At 42.1% G+C, this 19,006-nt stretch overlaps 2 protein-coding genes across 2 annotated transcripts in view; one reads left to right on the top strand and one right to left on the bottom strand.

Annotated features, from left to right (window-relative positions):
- Positions 1 to 16,197, top strand: part of nfatc4 (nuclear factor of activated T cells 4) — a 29,885-nt gene extending 13,688 nt beyond the window's left edge. The window contains exons 4-13 of the mRNA XM_085389867.1: positions 865 to 1,040; positions 1,154 to 1,316; positions 1,501 to 1,601; positions 10,142 to 10,243; positions 10,497 to 10,684; positions 11,171 to 11,311; positions 12,382 to 12,437; positions 12,536 to 12,662; positions 12,811 to 13,533; positions 15,309 to 16,197. Of these exons, the coding sequence (XP_085245993.1) occupies positions 865 to 1,040; positions 1,154 to 1,316; positions 1,501 to 1,601; positions 10,142 to 10,243; positions 10,497 to 10,684; positions 11,171 to 11,311; positions 12,382 to 12,437; positions 12,536 to 12,662; positions 12,811 to 13,533; positions 15,309 to 15,379 (1,848 nt within the window). The 3' untranslated portion in view covers positions 15,380 to 16,197. The remainder of the gene's footprint in view (positions 1 to 864; positions 1,041 to 1,153; positions 1,317 to 1,500; positions 1,602 to 10,141; positions 10,244 to 10,496; positions 10,685 to 11,170; positions 11,312 to 12,381; positions 12,438 to 12,535; positions 12,663 to 12,810; positions 13,534 to 15,308) is intronic.
- On the bottom strand, positions 3,369 to 9,791 carry LOC146647721 (uncharacterized). The gene is made up of 2 exons (XM_085389935.1): positions 9,658 to 9,791; positions 3,369 to 9,340 (listed from the first exon to the last, which is right to left on the bottom strand). The coding sequence occupies exon 2, from the start codon at positions 9,108 to 9,110 to the stop codon at positions 3,369 to 3,371; it is 5,742 nt and encodes a 1,913-aa protein (XP_085246061.1). The 5' UTR covers positions 9,111 to 9,340; positions 9,658 to 9,791.
- Positions 16,198 to 19,006: the final 2,809 nt, after the last annotated feature.

Raw genomic sequence — 19,006 nt, 5'->3', positions numbered from 1 at the left:
AGATATCCAAATTTATGATATCGATATCGGTATCGGACATAAAAAAGTGGTATCGTGCCATCTCTACCCCGGGTGGGTTCCTCCTTGGTTTTTACACAGCTGACTAAACGTCAAACAGGAAACTGATTAAACAGAAGTATGAGACAGTCGAGAATTTACGCCAGTGCCCTGTTATATTTTAGATAGCAAGAAGCAGACGGCTGAGTTTATTAAACTCCACCGAGACAGCGGTGACGCTAATCAGAAGGCTAGACCGTCCAATTTCACGGCCGTTTACTTCCGGCCTACCCGACCTTCTGAGGACCCGGCCCACGTAGACCGCGAAGGCCGGGTTCTCAGGAGGATGCAGCCCATGAATTTGGACACGACCTCTGTGTATTTGAGCCCTGTGTTTCTTTGTGTCTGTGTTGCGATCTACCGTTTACCTAGCTGTGTTCTGTCAGTCCTCCGGTGTAAGTTTAGTTTGATTTTTTCCAGTTATGTTATATTTGAGTTTAACATTAAAGCTGTTTTGAGTTCACATCTGGCTCTGGAGTCTGCACCTTGGGTCCTATTCCTGTCTGCACACAGCCCACACATAACAGGCATGTGTTTATTTTTAGATATGTTTCTCTCTTTTAGCTAGCCTCACATGCCTGTGTATGTGCGGTTTTGTTGGTTAATTTAATATGTTATCAATAGGCAGGGACTACAGAAGAAAATTAGCTCGTGCGGCTAAATCTGGCACATTCACATGATGAATTGTTTAAATAAATAAAAACATAAACATACAGAGAAGACTGAAATATAAAAGAAACATAATAGAAATAGCAAAGCAAAAACAAGTCTGTGGAGAACTAAAGAGGTGGGATTTTTGTGTTGCAGTTATCTCCCAGGGAGGTGGACCAGGAGCAGGCTCTGGGCCACAGCTCTCCCTGCCCACTGCCAGAGACCCAGCAGACCAGGAGAGAGCCCCCATCTGTGGGCATGGACTACCTCTCTGTTCCCCCTCCTCTGGCCTGGGGCAGAACCCGAGCCAGCGCCCACAGCCCTCTATTCAGGCAAGGACAGCATCACTTTTCAACATTTCAATCCTGTAAATTTACTTGCTTCTCTCCATGTGGGTCTTTCTATTCTTACTACATCTAAAATTCTCACATCTGATTTATTTCAGGTCTAACGCCCTGCCGCCACTTGATTGGCCTCTGCCATCCCAGTTTGACCAGTATGAGCTGCGTATTGAGGTCCAGCCTCGGCCACACCACAGAGCCCACTACGAGACGGAGGGCAGCAGAGGAGCCGTCAAAGCTGCACCGACTGGACATCCTGTTGTCAAGGTGAAAACGAAATTTCTCAGGGGTTTTTTTTTTCACCTTTTAACTGAGTTATATGATATCAGATCTAATTTAAGGTTAACATGTCTTTGATCATGTTCACACGACACTGGAACAAATTCTTTGGCCACTGCTGCTGGCCTCATCGCAGTTTGATTTCACACTGCGTCTCTCTCTATCTTCACAGCTGTGTGGTTACACAGAGAGAAAACCGCTCTCTCTTCAGGTTTTCGTTGGAACAGCTGATGACCGATCAATCAGACCACATCCTTTCTATCAGATACACAGGTACTGAGCTGCAGTATTTTTCTATTTAAACACAAATGTTTTCTTCATGCCATGATGTTCAAGGAACACAAAATTCAGGGGACCCATCACGTGACTGTCGTAGCTTTAACCATTGTGCAATAAACCACCAGCTGGTTCTCGTGTTAGTCCAGAAAATATGTTACAACAGTTGTTGTTAGTCCCTTCCCATAATCCAGAGAATATATTTTTGATTATGATATCCTATATCGAGTGAAGTGCAGATCCAAACTGAGAAAAAAAACACACCCACACAAATTTTGTATTTTAAACACAATATTGAGTTCAGTTCCATCTTTGAAAGTAATATAATTTAAAACTGAGTCAAGAGCCCTTAGAGATGGCGTGAGAAGTTCAGCCATCTGGGAGGGGATCAGAGTAGAGCCGCTGCTCCTCCACATCGAAAGGAGCCAGTTGAGGTGGTCTGGGCATCTGACAAGGATATATCCTGGGCACGTCCTGGGTGAGGTGATGTCCCACGGGGAGAAGGCCCTAGGGCAGATCCAGGACATGCTGGAGAGATTATGTCTCTCGGCTGGCCAGGGAATGCCTTGGTGTCCCCCCCAGTCAAGCTGGAGGAGGCTTCTCTGCTTAGGCTGCTGCCCCTGTGATCTGGCCCCGGATAAGCAGAAGAAGATGGATGGATGGATGGATAATTTAAAATTATATGTGAGAGATTCATTTATCATTCAGAAGGGAATGTAGTCAACTCTGCACACCTTAAACTGTCAGTCAATACTAAAAATATCAAAGTAAGTCTACAAGATCAAGTTGGATGAATATTTTTTTAGTGGCCAGTGAAATTTTCCAGCCATTGTATATTACAATGTTTATTTTTTTAAAGTTAATAACATAAGTGCAAGACTTTAACTAATGCTCATTATTTTTTTAAGTCATTAGAAAAAAAGCGAGGGTGATTGTACTGTTATCGCTACGTGTTGGATACACTGTGTATGTTAACGCAGGTCAACAGCAAGCCAAACTCAATTTTCATGAGCCAGGAAACTGAGCGTCTTGCTCCTTTATTACAGTCTTCTCGACGGCTTACAATCTTTTACAACTGTAGCTTGAATAGCTCGATGAAAGTGCTGAGTGAAACTAAAAAATAAACCAGAAAATAAAATATCCTTTAGCTCTTTGACATTGTGAAATAAATGCACAAAAGAAATAGTTAGTGACAGAAAACATGTATCAAAGTTAGTCTTAGCTGCTAAGTAATGATAAACAATAGTTTTAACAATCCTCTGATATGCAAATTAGATCGCTAGCATCATTGCTATGTTTTAATAGACCATGCTCTAAGCAAAATCCGCTTCTGGGATAAGGCTAATTCCTGGCACAAACACATTCACAAAACGATCTCTAAATCAGCTCTTATAAACATATAAAACAACCAGAACATGTAATAAACTTACAGCCATTGCTTTCGATGGTGTATATAAAGATTCAGGCCACAGGAGATGAAGTTTAAACACAGATAGGCAGGTTTTCTGTACAATGCTTTTCCCGACTGACTGCAGCGTCTGCTTCCCACAATGCATTGCGAACACAGATTACTCCTTCAAAATAAGATACAGAAAAACTAATGCTGACTGTATAGAACATATTTTTAACTAAATGACTCTCTTTTTTAACATAAATTACCACAGATGAAATATGACATTTTATCACTAAATTATTATGAACCATTTTTTTTTAATCTTTTACTTGGGACAGAACACTCCCCGCCTGGCATTACTGATGCCACTACTACTTTTTATCAGTCACTTCCTTTTCTAAGAGCACAACAACATCCGAAATGGGACGCAGGTAAGTCTTTGAGACTCCCTGGGAAGATGTCCTCACTTCGACCTTTCTGACCTTCCCATCACTGCTTGGAAAGGTGGCTGTGATGATAGCCATTGTCCATTCGTTTCTGGGTGCTTGATTTTGTTTCAACAACACAATGTCGCCTGACTGAAGATTGCGGTGTGTTCCATGCCACTTGCGCCTTGATTGGAGGGTGTTGAGATATTCGTTTCTCCAGCGACTCCAGAAACCATTGGCGAGTGCTTGCACTTGTTTCCATTGGTTCTTGAGCAAGTCTTTTCCACAAAAGTCTCCTGGTGGAGAAAGAACGCCCTGCTTTTGGGTCAGTATCATTGCAGGACAGAGTATGAATGGTGAGGAAGGGTCAGTCGAAATAGGGACCAAGGGCCTTGCATTGATTATAGACGATACCTCAGCCATTAGGGTACAAAGCACCTCATGTGTGAGACGGGTGTGTTTGTTCTGCAAGAGCATAGAATCCAATATTCGGCGAGTTACCCCAATCATCCTTTCCCAGACGCCCCCCATGTGAGAAGCATGTGGGGGGTTGAACTCCCATGTGCAACCGTTGGCATGAAGATGGTTGATAATGTCGGGAGGGTTCTTGTTTGGTTGTGCCATGCCAAGCTCCACGCTTGCTGCGATGAAGTTGGTGCCCCTGTCTGACCGCAGTTGTTTGGCTGGGCCTCTTATTGCAAAGAATCTGCGTATTGCATTTATGCAGCTGCAAGTGTCCATAGATTCAATGACTTCGATGTGTACACCTCTTGTAGTCATACACGTAAAAAGTATCGCCCACCTCTTACTTTGTGCTGCGCCACCTCGTGTGCGTCGAGTAACCACTGACCATGGGCCAAACACGTCCAACCCAACATACGAAAATGGAGGGCATGTTTCAAGTCTTTCAGGCGGGAGATCTGCCATTTTTTGAGTCTCTAGTTTCCCCCTGAGTTTCTTGCATGTTACGCAACGGTGGATAATGGATGAGACCAGTCTTTTGCAGCCTACAATCCACAGTCCAGCTTGCCTAACTGCACTCTCTGTGAACTGCCTTCCTTGATGCACAACCTTAGCATGATAGTGCAGGACAAGCAACTTTGACACATGATGCTTGCTTGGCAGAATTTTTGGATTCTTTAACGATGGGTCCAATGAAGCATGTTTGAGGCGACCTCCAACTTTGATGAGGTCTTCACCCATGAATGGGTCGAGGGCTACAATGGGGCTAGAGGCGTGGATGGTTTGATTGGCTTGTAGAGCAGCGTACTCATCAGGAAAAGCGTCCCTTTGAACAGACTGGAGAATGAGGTTACTGGCCGCATCCATCTCCTCTGGAGTGCGTGGTTCTCTGCATTTATGCCAGCCCCTGCATGAATGATTTGACGAGTTGCTTGATGAGTGAGAACGAGCTTGGTGAATTAAGAAAGCAATGGCACGTACCAGTGAGGTCCAGCTTGAAAAGCGTCGGAAGCGTTCTGGTGTGAATCCGCTCTTCTGAATCTGAGTAACAAAGGTACTAACTTGTCGGATTTCAGCATCCACTTCAGGTTCAATCAGCTCAAACGATTCATTCGTCTCTGGTTCATGTAGTTTGTAAAGGAAGTCTGATCCCTTAAACCACATAGTGTCCATGAGCTGCAATGCAGGTACTGACCTGGTTGCTAGATCAGCTGGGTTTTGCTCTGATGTAACATAATGCCACTGTTCAGGGGATGTGGACTGGCGTATACGATGAACTCGATTATGTACGTAGACATAAAAGCGCTTTGAATCGTTGCAAATGTACCCAAGAACCACCCTGCTGTCACAGTAGAATTTTACAGTGTTTGGTTTATGATCAAGTTCATCCAGAATGAGCTCCGCCATCTCCACCGCTAGAACTGCTCCACAAAGCTCAAGACGAGGTATTGTCGGTTCTGGTTGGGGTGAAAGTTTTGCTTTGCCAAGCACAAATCCGACTTCACATTGTCCCTCTGCATTGACTGTTTTCAAATATGCTACTGCTGCAATAGCCCAGCTTGAGGCATCACTGAAGACACACAGTTCAGTGTAAGTGGACATGGAAAGGGAGGCTGGTACATAGCAGCGCGGCACTCTTAGGCGGCTCAAATCTTGGAGGGACATTTTCCACGTTTCCCATGCGTCCATCTCCTCTTGGGGGAGAGAAGCATCCCAATCTTGGACTCCATTTGACATTTTGCGTAACAAGAGTCTGCCTTTGATTGTCACTGGCGATGCTAGTCCCAAGGGGTCGAAGATGCTATTAATCACTGAGAGAACCCCGCGGCGGGTATAGGGTTTGTCATTGACGGCTACCTTGAAGGTAAATGAATCAGTGTTAATGTCCCAGCACATTCCTAGACTTCTCTGGGCCGGTAAAGCATCGTCGCCGAGACTCAAGTCTTTAATACCGGAGGCCAAATCCTCTGGCTTGAATGCTTGCATGACTGAGACACTATTCGAGGCAATTTTGTGGAGCTTGAGGTTAGACTCAGCTAAGGATGCACATGTGCGCCTGAGCAGATCGATGGCTGCAGACTCTGTGGGAACCGAAATCAGCCCGTCATCAACGTAGAAGTGTCTCTCGACAAAGTGTCTTGTGTCTGCTCCAAACTTTGCCTCACCTTCCTGGATGGCTCTTCGAAGGCAATAGATGGCTACCGCTGGTGACGGACTATTACCAAAAACATGTACCCGCATGTGGTACTCCTGCACCTCTTTTGACAAGTCATTGTCCTTGTGCCACAGGAACCTCAAATAATCTCTGTGGTCTGGTCTAACCAGGAACCCGTAAAACATCTGCTGAATGTCAGCAGTGGTTGCAATGGGCTCTCTCCTAAACCGAATCAGGACACCAAGGAGGGTGTTATTGAGATCAGGGCCTGTTAATAACACTGAATTGAGTGACACACCAGACTGCTCGGCACTAGAGTCAAAGACCACCCGTATCTGACCGGGCTTCTGGGGGTGATATACGCCGAAAATAGGCAGGTACCAGCACTCAGTGTTATCATCAATGGGTGGAGCAATCTCTGCATGGTTGTTTTTAAACAGCTTGTCCATAAATTCTGAGAACTGCTCTTTCATTTGAGGGTTTTTGGTTAAGTTGCGTCTCAGTGAGTTGAGTCTAGACAGCGCTTGGTCTCTGTTATTTGGAAGTGGCAAGCGAGGGGACTTGAATGGTAAAGGAGCAATCCAGTTATTGTTTCCATCTTGGTGGACTTCCTTTTCCATTATCTTAAGGAAGGTCTCGTCCTCAAAGGACAGGGCATGCTGGTTGTCATACTCTGTGCGCTCAAAAACTTTCTCTCCAAGCTTTTCTTCTGCTGCATTGGGTTTCGAACTGCGTTTTAAGAAGCTACTCTTGTGCTCCCCGCCATAGCATGGTTTTTCTTTGATCTTCATGCTGTTAGGACAAGGAGTGAGGAGAGATGGACGTCCGTTGGAGAGCACGTGGGTTTTATAGGCATTGACCGTTGGCCTGTGAGCATTGAGGCATACTTCCCCCACGATTACCCAGCCTAGGTCTAGGCGCTGAGCAAAGGGAGCATTGTGGGGTCCGTTGACTTGTTGTCGTGCCTTGTGGACTTGTATGATGTCTCTGCCCAGTAGAACTGCAATCTGGGCAGCTGGGTCGTGCTTAGGTATCAGAGGAGCCAGATGTTTCAAGTGGGCATGGGCAAGAGCGACTTCAGGTGTAGGTATTTCATCTCTGTTAAATACTATCTCATCACATTCAATGAGAGGAGGAAGGTCTAGACGTGGGCCTTCACCTACAGGCTCAATTTGGAACCCCACTGCTTTCCTGCCGAGCATTTGAGTTAGACCAGCACACGTTCTCATATGGTATGTCAGAGGGCTATCCTTGATTCCAAATAGCTCGAAGAATTCAGGACGCGCCAGCGAGCAATTGCTCTGATCATCAAGAATGGCGTACATCTTAACAGACCGTTCTGGTTGACCTTTAGGGAAAACTTGAACTAGACATACCTTGGAGCAGGAACGCGGAGGACAGCCTTCACCGCAGATCTCAGTGCATCGTGACGTTACCTTGGGTAGAGTGTTGTCTTGAGGCTGAGGCTCTGGTTCAGGTGCATTTTCCGGCTGGGGTTTTTGACCCGTGTCAGGGTGCATGGCAGAGCAATGTCTTTCACTTTGGCACTCCTCACACTTGACCTTCAGGTCGCAGTCCTTTATTGTGTGCATGGGAGAACAACAGCGAAAACATCGTTTGTGTTCTTTGAGTATGTTTCGTCTTTCTTGTAGTGGTTTGATCCGGAAAGCTCTACATTTGGCTAGAGAATGCGTTTTCTTGTGGACTGGACAATAACGTGTTAGATCATCCTCTCTGATACTAGCAGAAGCACTTGTATCAACCTCTGTTCTGTTTACAGTTAGAGGTGATTTGTAGCTAATTTGTTTGAATGGTGGTCTCTCACCTTTGTTGAGGGGTTGACTGCTGCATGACACAAAACTTGGATCGTTTCTCGCTTTTGCCTCCTCTTGGACAAACTTTACAAAGTATGAGAATGGAGGGAACGTCACATTATATTTTTGTTTGTATTTTGAACCAGTGTGGAGCCATTTATCTTGTAAGCCTGGAGGCAGCTTTTCCACTATGGGCTTAACCCCACGTGGTGTGTCAAGGTAAGCGAGGCCTGGGAGGTAGGCTTCGTCTTTAGCAACCTGCAGCTCTAGGAGCAAATCTCCTAGTTCCCTAAGTTTAACATTGTCTCTGTTTGTAAGGCGAGGAAAACTGTCCAGTTTTTTAAACAGGGCATTCTCTACTACTTCGGGTGTAGCATAACACTCCTCCAGCCTATCCCATGACAACTGGAAGGCAGCTTTGGGGTTAGTGGTATAAACAGCCCTGATTCTTTTAACATGCTCTGAGGACTCTTTACCGAGCCACTTGACTAGGAGATCTAACTGCTGGCTGTATGTAAGATCAATGCCTCCAGTTGCATTTAAGAATGAAGACTGCCATGCTCTAAAATTTTCAGGGGTGTCATCAAACTTAAAGAGCCCTGTTGTGATTAACTCTCTGCGTGCAAGGAACCTAGCAAAGTCAGCCATAGGTGCATCACTATTGTGAGGAGCATGGTGACTGTTCGGCTCGACATACTCTCTTGGTGGGTCAAAAGTTTCCTCCTCTACGTACATTTTTGAGAGTACAGGTGGAGAGGAGGTTGGTTTCCTTGGAGTGAATGATGGCGCCTTTGCTGTCAGTTTGACTTGAGGTGTTCCTTCTTCAGCCGGATGTGACTTTAGCTGGGTTTGATGTTGCACGTACTCCATAGTTCTCTGTCTGATAACTTGTGGTGGGACTGAACTTTTTAAACTTTCTCCTTTTTCTTGTTCAACAGCTGCGGCAGCTTCTAGAACCTCTGCTTTTGCCGTAGCAGCTGCAGCTTTTTTCTCTATCTCTAACATCTGTAAATCCATTTCCAGATTTGCTTGCTGCTTTTTAATTTCCAATTGTCTCTTACTGTACAAGGCTTTGGCGTTTGTAGCTTCAGCAGACGCTCTTGCAAAGATGGCTGCTTCCAATACACTGGACCTTGAGGACAACTTGGAAGATGAGCGCTTGGAGCCAGAGTGTTTGGATCGGGAGCTAGCCTCTGATGGTGCTTTGTCTCCTGAGTTAGCCATTTCTTCTGCCTTCTCCCCGTGGGCATCCATCGCTGTGGCATAAACTTTATCTTCCACCAACTGCTGACATGGCTTTTCACTGTACTGTTATCGCTACGTGTTGGATACACTGTGTATGTTAACGCAGGTCAACAGCAAGCCAAACTCAATTTTCATGAGCCAGGAAACTGAGCGTCTTGCTCCTTTATTACAGTCTTCTCGACGGCTTACAATCTTTTACAACTGTAGCTTGAATAGCTCGATGAAAGTGCTGAGTGAAACTAAAAAATAAACCAGAAAATAAAATATCCTTTAGCTCTTTGACATTGTGAAATAAATGCACAAAAGAAATAGTTAGTGACAGAAAACATGTATCAAAGTTAGTCTTAGCTGCTAAGTAATGATAAACAATAGTTTTAACAATCCTCTGATATGCAAATTAGATCGCTAGCATCATTGCTATGTTTTAATAGACCATGCTCTAAGCAAAATCCGCTTCTGGGATAAGGCTAATTCCTGGCACAAACACATTCACAAAACGATCTCTAAATCAGCTCTTATAAACATATAAAACAACCAGAACATGTAATAAACTTACAGCCATTGCTTTCGATGGTGTATATAAAGATTCAGGCCACAGGAGATGAAGTTTAAACACAGATAGGCAGGTTTTCTGTACAATGCTTTTCCCGACTGACTGCAGCGTCTGCTTCCCACAATGCATTGCGAACACAGATTACTCCTTCAAAATAAGATACAGAAAAACTAATGCTGACTGTATAGAACATATTTTTAACTAAATGACTCTCTTTTTTAACATAAATTACCACAGATGAAATATGACATTTTATCACTAAATTATTATGAACCATTTTTTTTAATCTTTTACTTGGGACAGAACAGTGATATTAGTGATTATTGATCTCATGTGTTCACAGAACTTGAAGTGACGTGAAAAGGATTATTAATCCTCACATTTTGGAAGCAATTTCACCGTTTTTCGTTCATAAATAACTTGTGTTCTGCTGGGATTTCACTTTATTTTTCTCAGCTGGTAAATTTAAATGTATGTTCCCCTTCAGAGTGACTGGAAAGATGGTGGGCACTGCCAGTCACGAGAGCGTCCAGGTGGGGACCAAACTACTGGACATCCCCCTCAGCCCCGAGAACAACATGACTGCTCTGTAAGTCAGAAGGATGCTCTCACTGTCCTCGTCATGTTTGTAGAAAAAGGATTTTTTTTTTTTTAACACATATGCTGGAGTTGCTTATTATATATGCTCGGGTGGGCTGCTCATGTTTGACTGCTGTGTCATACCTTTGTAACTGGTCTACTTTAAGTTTTAAATAGCTCTTTCCCTAAAGTTTCAGTTTCAGTGTTGAGTGAAACTTTTCCTACTCAAAATTATGTCATGAGACAAATCTTGTGTTTCACAGCATCGACTGTGCCGGGATTTTGAAACTGAGGAACTCAGACATTGAGCTGAGGAAAGGAGAAACAGATGTTGGAAGGAAAAACACACGTGTTCGTTTGGTGTTTCGTACCCACCTCCCTATAGTGCCCCCTTCAGGACCCCCTGGACGAGTGTTGGCTCTGCAGGTTGCCTCTCTGCCCATCGAATGCTGTGAGTGGCTGCTTTATGGAGAATTCATATTATGATACAGAATCCTTTTACAAAGGAGTCACATTTGAAACATGCAGTGTCACTTGGATTTGTCAAAGGTTGAGATTTTTTACAATTCTGCAAACACTGATCACAAGTGCTTTGCTTTATAAACATTATTTTATTTTGTTTTTCACTTCCAGATCTTATTTGATATATTTGATTTTATTCTACTTTATAATGTCATGTCTTTTTAATCAACCTTATCCTGCATTACTTCTGCTCCACTACTCAAGCTCTTAACTTCACTGATTACTCTTTGTTGCTTTTTTTTACATTTTATTTTACTTTGTATTTTATGGATTGATGTTTTATTGCATTTTGCTCTGTATTATTAATGGCTTGTCCGTCATCTGTAGAGCACTTTGAGATGCACTAACCTTGATGAAAGGTAGTGTATGATTAAAGTCTGACTACATATGCATTTATCGTTTCTCTCCACCACAGCCCAGCGTTCGGCCCAGGAGCTGCCTGTCATCGAGTCGGTCAGCCTCACTTCCTGCTCTGTGGAAGGAGGGGAAGAGCTGCTGCTGAGCGGCACAAACTTCCTGCCAGTCTCCAGAGTCCTTTTCATGGAGAGAGGCACAGGTAAGCGTCCAGAGGAGCCTTGGCGCATTTTAATTTACAGAACTGGCAGTAAAAGTTGATTGGGAATATAATAAGACAGAAAATAATTTGAAATCACTTTTTAATATTAGGTAAATGATACTTCAGCTCATTAGATTTAGAATAAAATAGTGCTGCAGGAATTCACAGTTAGAACTTACAATTCTCTAACTGTTAACTTCTCCAACTAGTTAAACATGCATGGGAGAGTTAACAGACCCACTATACATACACAGAGAGGCAAGAGAGGAAATAAAATTAAATGCAAGACACTAAACACAAGGAACTTCCAAAATAACATGTGAGAGTCATAACTAAATGGAACAAACACTGAGGGAACAAATAAAAAACGAGTCAACAACTGAGAAAAGCAAAATGTTCAAATAACATAAAGATCAATAAACCAAAATAAAAATACCAAACAACCTAAAACAGTTCAAAAACCACATTAAGTTATAATACACACACAAAAAATGATAATTTTCACTATTTCATAGTGAATAGTTCTCTCATATCAAATCATAAAAACTGTCAAAATGCACATTTCCAGGTTCCCACACATAGTTGACAAGCATTTCAAATGCAGAGCACGAAGGATTTGATGCAATGCTTGTGCAACTAGGTCTAATAAACATTGAAGATGTTGTGGGACAATATTTTTTTATTACAACAAACAATAGGCCCCTTTAAATGGTTGTCTTCACATATTTGAAGTTCATTATATGCTGATAATTTTCACATTCAGGTCTGTGTAATCCAGGTATTAGAAACTTATCTCACATGTATGTCATAATGTGGGGAGAACGTGGACTCAGAGACTCAAGAGTTTAAAAAATCAACAAATCTTTATTCAAGCTGAACATCAAAATTCAACCCAGTATACACACAAAGAAAAAATTATATGGTGATTATTTGATGATGAGTTCAGAATCAGAAGGGGGATACTAGAAGTCTAACAGACATTTTAAATGAAGCTTAATTCAGATGCTGCACTTTTATAATTGACTTGTGTTCATTATGTCAAACCTTGCTCTTGTGCTCTTTTGCATTAGATGGCAAATTACAGTGGGAGGAGGAGGCTCATGTTGACCGTGACAACAGCAATGAGGTAAATTTGTGAAATTTCAGCAGACGCATCCAACACAACTGGAGATGCTCTGATAAATGCTCTGTAATCCCCCTGTATGTCGTCTTTATGCCTTCCAGTGTCTGTTATGTGTGAGGGTCCCAGCCTACAGTGACCTATCTGTCAGTCGGCCTGTGTCGGTCAATCTTTATGTTTCTAATGGGAAGAGGAAACGGAGCAGCACTCACTGCTTTAAGTATTTACCCAGTGAGTATCTAATCCCACAAATAATTTTGAAATAAAGAGATTTATAGTTTGAAATCCAATGTAAATACAACACTTATATGTGGCAGCTGGACATGCTTTACATGAACATCAGTTATGTGTGTCAGTTATTCTCGGTTTCTTCCCTCAGTTATGTTCAAAGAAGATGATCCCCTGCTCTCTCGATCCCCTATGCTGCCTCTGGATGGGGGAAACATGTGTCCTGCAGGGGGTCCACCCAGGATAGACAAAGGCTTCCATGTGAGAGGGGACCATATGTCTGATGAGCAAAATCTGAGCTTCCACCTACCCCCCTACCCCTCCACCTATTCCTCTCCGTGCCCACCCATAAACTACAATGAGGAGTACTGCTCTAAACCTGATGCCACGGTGGAAGAGCCCGGCGGGACCAGGCCAGCACTATCCGAGCGTCACCCCAGTTTTGAGAACCTAGAGCTGGGCTTCACCGAGCTCCTTCCCCCTCTGTACCCACGTGGTCCGCAGCCTCCCTCACCTTCACCTTCCCCATGGCTGGACTCACCCTACTTGTCCTCTTCACCCTCTCCTTCCCAGTCATCCTCTCTCAGCCCTTTCCCAGCTGGAAGTCCTATCTCAACCTCCCCTCTGCCTCCCATCCCCAACTCCTCTTACCCACAGTACTCTGCTTATGCTCAGGAGGTCTGTCCCTCCCCTCCTACCAACCCAAACCCCTATCAGGATATCTGCCCAGCATCCTACTCCCACTATGAGGGCTGGGACCCCCAGGGAAGAGTGCTGGATACAGGAAATGGGGGAGAGAGGGATCCCAAGATCCAGGAGTGTCCATTGGAGTTTACCAGCTCTGCCTCTATGCACCACATTACCTTTGAAGAAGGTGAGACATAGTTTTTTTCAAAAAAATGTGATATTTGAAAACTGATTTGATAAAAAAAATGACATAAGTGGCTACAAACACAGATACAGAAATGTTGGAGGAAGAAATACAAAGAATTTTTAATATTCTGGATAGAAGAAGGAATGGTATCCACGGAATGGACTTTGCATTTTGGCTGCCACTCTCTAGGTATTTTGGGCGTTTTTTTATTTTGTTTTTCTGGCCAGACGTGACCAGATTTGGAAGAGAATGTGGAGTCCTAAGATATCTGGTAATATCACCAAATTTGCCATACATATCTGTTAATTATTGATAAGAAACATAAAAATAAAAAACAGAAATTTCACTCCAGAAAACTAGATCACAAAGTTCTTGGACAGCTGTACCACACAAACAGCACAACTACACTTAGCAGCCTTTCTAGTATCTAAATGTACAGGTTATAAAATAACTTTTTATTTTGAAAGGGCAAACTTTTCACAGAGACAATTTGTTGTACCAGACTGTAAACACGACTTTAATGCCGTAAAGCTGGCCATTTTAAAGTGAGTATCAGCGGAAGTTGACTCACTTTTGCAGCCAGTCTCCAGTGGCCACTATAGGAACTGCAGTTTTTAGCACTTCAGTGTTCTTGTTTTTCAGCCCCGGGACTATGATTTTTAAAGGCACTTTTTAAAACAAGTTTATTAAATCATGTTTATTAATGCTGAAATATTTTTCTACTCAGTGCATTGTCTTTGATCTACAAACACTGCTTTATGGAGTGAGAATGTGATATGACATGCAACACAGGCTCTCTGATGGCCAGGATAGCTGGTGATCATGTGGTATTTGGTGTAAAGATTTGGCTACCAGGCCGATTCACAACTTTATATGGACATTACCTGCAGGGTCAGTCATAGTAAAAAAGAAAAGAGCTGTATTTTTGTCAAAATTTGAATAATCTGAATTTATGCTCTCCAAATTAGTTTGCCATTTAATTTGGCCCCAAAAATTGTCTTTTTGATGAGAAAGTGAAACCTTGTTGTAGGTAAACTGGTAGCTTGAGAAACAAAGTGGTTAATTCCAACCTACCTCTTGACTAAAATAAAAGAACCCAGAAAGACTAGTTTTCAAACAGGTAACTCCTTATTTGTAGAGTTTCAGTCTCTTCTAAAAACACCATCAAAAGTCTCTTGCCGGGTTCTACTAGGACCTTCTTCCTGCTTCCTGTTACAAAGTGCTTACTCTTAAGGGGTTGCTCGATTGTTTGGGTTTTCCCCAATACTGTAGGGTTTTACGATTATTGATGATTGATTTAACTGCATGGAGTTATTGATGGTGACTTGACTTGATTGAGTTGATAATTGTATAAACTATTTTTGATTTTTGATTGTGACAGATATATAGACAGATATTAGTCAATGTAATGTTTGGTAGCATCTTGTGGTTGCTGGTGTTTTTAGATGTTTACAGTCTTCACTGTAATTTGCATTATAACATTTAAAAAAAGAAACAAAGCATTAACCTTGGTGGTTAAGTTGGGGACTAGATTTTATTTTTACTTGATGCAAGAAGATGTGGTGTGGTGTGCAGTTTTTCTAGATGTTCCAAATACGTAAAAAATAAATAAATACAAATCTCTAAAAAGGGGATGTTGAAATACGATTAAAATAAAGCCAATGAATTCTGAAAATATACATACAATTGAAACTGACAGTGCAGTATAGGTTATTTTGTATTTTGCAGCAGCAAATTGCATCAAGTGAATCTGTGATTTTCTTCTCCTTCCACAGTATCAGAGTTCATCGGGGAGGACATCCAGTCTTACCAGCCAAGCTCACAGATGGACAACCAGCCAAACTGAGCTGAGAAGGTCCCCCGTTTGATATTCAGCCTCATTTTTAAATTCCTTATGCACTCGGTATCAAGATGTGTCGCTGCAGTTACATTTAATATTGAAAGGGGATTACCAGGACACTGTAATTATGACCACAGGTAACTGTTTTATAAAGGGAAACTAATATTTGTAACATGTTTTCAAAATAAATTATATAAGAAACTGCTTGAGTTTGAAATGTCTGCAAAACATAGACCATAATCTTTTTTCAGGGGCTGTTTTCATTGATGTTTTTCTTTTGGTCCTGAACTGGGCTTAATCCACAACTGGGGAAACCAGCTGCTACTGTTTCTCAGTATATATCGGCTGGTGCAGGGCTGATATTTGACCTCTTGAAAGGATGATAAGGCAGGGACTTTTAAAACAGTTTGAAAGGTTTGTAAGAGATATAGTTTGTTAGAATACCTCAAAGTAGAGCAAGTTTGTTTCAGAATGGTGAAACATGGAGGAGTTGGTGGGTGACTCAGCAGAAGGATGCTTCAGCAGTCTTAAATCAGCAGCTGTTTGAAAGAGTACTCATAGTCCTGCAACCCTTTACAGTGTCCTTTTTTTCTCCTCTTAAAGAACTGTGGCTAGAGGAGAGATGGATGAAAAGTCTTTAAGTCTCGCAAAACATTCAAGGTAATAAAAAGTTTTCAAACAACAAGAAGATCTTAAAGTTGCAGCAGATAGTTTGCTGACACTTTTATGGGTATATATGCTTCGCTGCAACCATACATGGGCATGCTGTGAGCTTGAGACCAAAATCACTAATGGTACAGGATAGTTACAGTATAGCTGCCGTGGAGCTCTGAATGTAGCTCTACTGAAGCCATAACGCCTTCATGACACTGACTTTTCCATTTCCTCGTCCTACTTTTCTCTCTGGCTGCAGCTCAGGAAAGGTTGTTAGTTACACATGGAAAGTTCATGACAAGCAAACGTGCCAAAAATAAATCAATGGAAAGCTTGCGTTTAAAGCTGCAAATAGCATTTTAATTATAGCTGAAGAGCACAAAGGGCTGAGTTAAAGGAATCAAATCACAACCAGATAACAGGACAGGTATTGGTATTGATTAGTGCAGATGTAGAATTGCGTGGAAGAACTATTTCATACTGGAGTGATTATACACAGATTGGCCCACACCATTAAAACAACCAGCACATGAGGTAAATAACACTGATCATCTTGTTACAGTGTTCGGTCCTGGCACTCGTGCGGAGGTTACTTTGACACATACCACCCATCTGAAACACCCCCCACCCCTAACCGCTGCAAAGTCATGCACCAGTGACAGTGGCAGTAAAATGTGGCTCGCCACGCTGCTCAAGAAAATCTTCCAGAACAAGAAAAATAGCTTAAACTGTTAGCCCGACCTCCAAACTCCCCAGATCCCAATCCGGTGAGCAACAGTGGAAAGCACAAGAATCAGACCAAGGAGTCCCCACCCAGCAAACCACAGGAACCAAGGGTCCACTGCCAACATCCCAATGTCAGACACCGCCATTGTATACATGTATGTGTAAGCATGTTCATGGGAATATTTATGTATTTTTTTTAAGATCCACTGTATTTCCAGTCCTCTGATACAAAGTAATGCTTTTGTTAATTGAAAAAATGAAGAAAATGCATAAAAAAGCCTTATGAAACCAAAGAATCAACCTCAGCATCTTCTCATTGCTAACACACCACGTGCTCTCCTACTGGGAAAAAACACTTTGGTCCAAACTATGTGACTGTCTGTCAGTTCAAGGTTTAATAACATCTTCAGTGTGATAAAAGCACGATCTGCAGCCAGATTGTAAATTATGACTTCCACAAGCTCTTAATTTTTGAACTTTGTCACTATCTTATCAGTACTGCATAGTTTCTCATCCTATAAATGGATAAACAAGGTCGCCCTGACTTCAAGCTGCTCAACGACCTTGTAAAATTGAATCCATGTAGGTTTTCATTAAGTGTTTTAGTAGGCCAGAAAATAGTGCTTAAATGTTTTTGTGAAGGCAGAAAAAACATGTTTCACTTTTCTGTGCACTAGTGAATTGTTTGTATATGGCACAATCTGTTTACTCACCCTTCCCTTCTTGCCCTTCTGTGTGGTTTTTTTCTCATTTATCTGTTATTTGTATCCTTATCTCTTTCTTCCCATTGACTATGACAGTGGACTTTATCACAGTATGGCATCTTGAAGGATGTTTCCATTTCTAAAGTGCATCAGGAAGGGAGAGAAGTGGAGGAGCTTTAATTTGAGACTCTATGAGGAAGGGTTTTTAACCTGTGAAGTCATATATGTCCTTTTTTGTCACATTGTGTGAAGTTAATTAAAAGTAGGACAAAATATAAAGGTTGTCTAAACACTGTCACATCTGAGATCATAAAAAACAGACAATACAGCTGTTCCAAATGTAATTGATATGGCTTTAAAACGACTTCCGGAAAGGAAGGCTGTGTCATTTTGTTCTGTTGCTTGCATCTATGATGGGAGGGACCAAGATGTGAGGAGAGGGTTTGAGGAAAGGAATGAAAGAAGTGAAAACTGAGAAATGTATATGCTCCACCCGTGTCCTGTTGTCTTCCCCTGTCATCTGCCACATTGTCCTCATTATTGTGCACGCACTGTTTTCCGGTAATCCTCGCCTCATGTTAGACTTCCTTTTTGTCTCTGACCCAATTTTGTCTCTGTTTTTTTTCTTTGCTTGTTTCTCCTGGGTTTTTTTCACCTGTTTACTGTATACCTGACTCAGCTTTACTACAGTAAAGGGTTTTTAACTTTCACCCGATCTCCCTGGTCACCACAGATAATATTCATTACAGTGACTCTTGTTTTGTTGTTCTACAGATTAATCTTGTCACATGAAATCACACAGATATTCACCAGGGGGAGGTATAATCTCAAACATAAGAGACTGAGCTCTGGCCAGCCTGACCGACACATGCAGGTTCACATAGCTTTTGTCTTTGTAGAAACCCCTAGCCGAGTTCGCAGTAAACGCAGCTGCAATCCAATTTTAGGATCCTCAAGTATGTGAGAAACAAATATAGCAATCCGCCTGCTGCCTGCTGTTAATGTGACAAAGCAGCCTACAGGCTCTGGTTTTAATGCCAATAATGCTCCACTGACTATATTTATAATCATGCTAGTTCTTGTTAATCTATAACAAGTTCCTGGCAGTGTGCTCACACCGAGACAGCTGATGATTAATCGGTTTAATGTTTACAAGCTTAGCTAATATTTGTGAGTAACTATAATCGTGACTGAGGCTGAACTCTTACTAAAGTATCACAAAAGTCAGATTCAGACTCTGATACACTGTCAACCATAAAAGTTAGCAGAAAACAAAACATGAAGGTAACCGATTAAAGTGGAAAGTTTTGTTCTATAGTCCTTTGCATTTTTTAAAATATTAGTCAAAAGTAGTGTATCGCTATGATTTCGTTACTGTGGACAGGCACAAGTAACAACTATGCAATCTCAGATTAAATACTGCCATTACTGATACGAAAACATGTGTTTAGCACACTAATTTGCTATTTTACTAATGCTGATGCTAATGATAGCCTTTTAGATCGGCGTCTGCACTGGATTGCAACATACAGTGAAGACAAATCACATT

Source organism: Rhamphochromis longiceps, linkage group LG18 (genome assembly GCF_057381845.1).
Source record: "Rhamphochromis longiceps isolate RC_006_pf linkage group LG18, R_longiceps_female_GT1.1, whole genome shotgun sequence".
NCBI classification, from domain to species: Eukaryota; Metazoa; Chordata; class Actinopteri; order Cichliformes; family Cichlidae; genus Rhamphochromis; species Rhamphochromis longiceps.
This window is presented reverse-complemented; position numbering and strand designations above follow the sequence as displayed.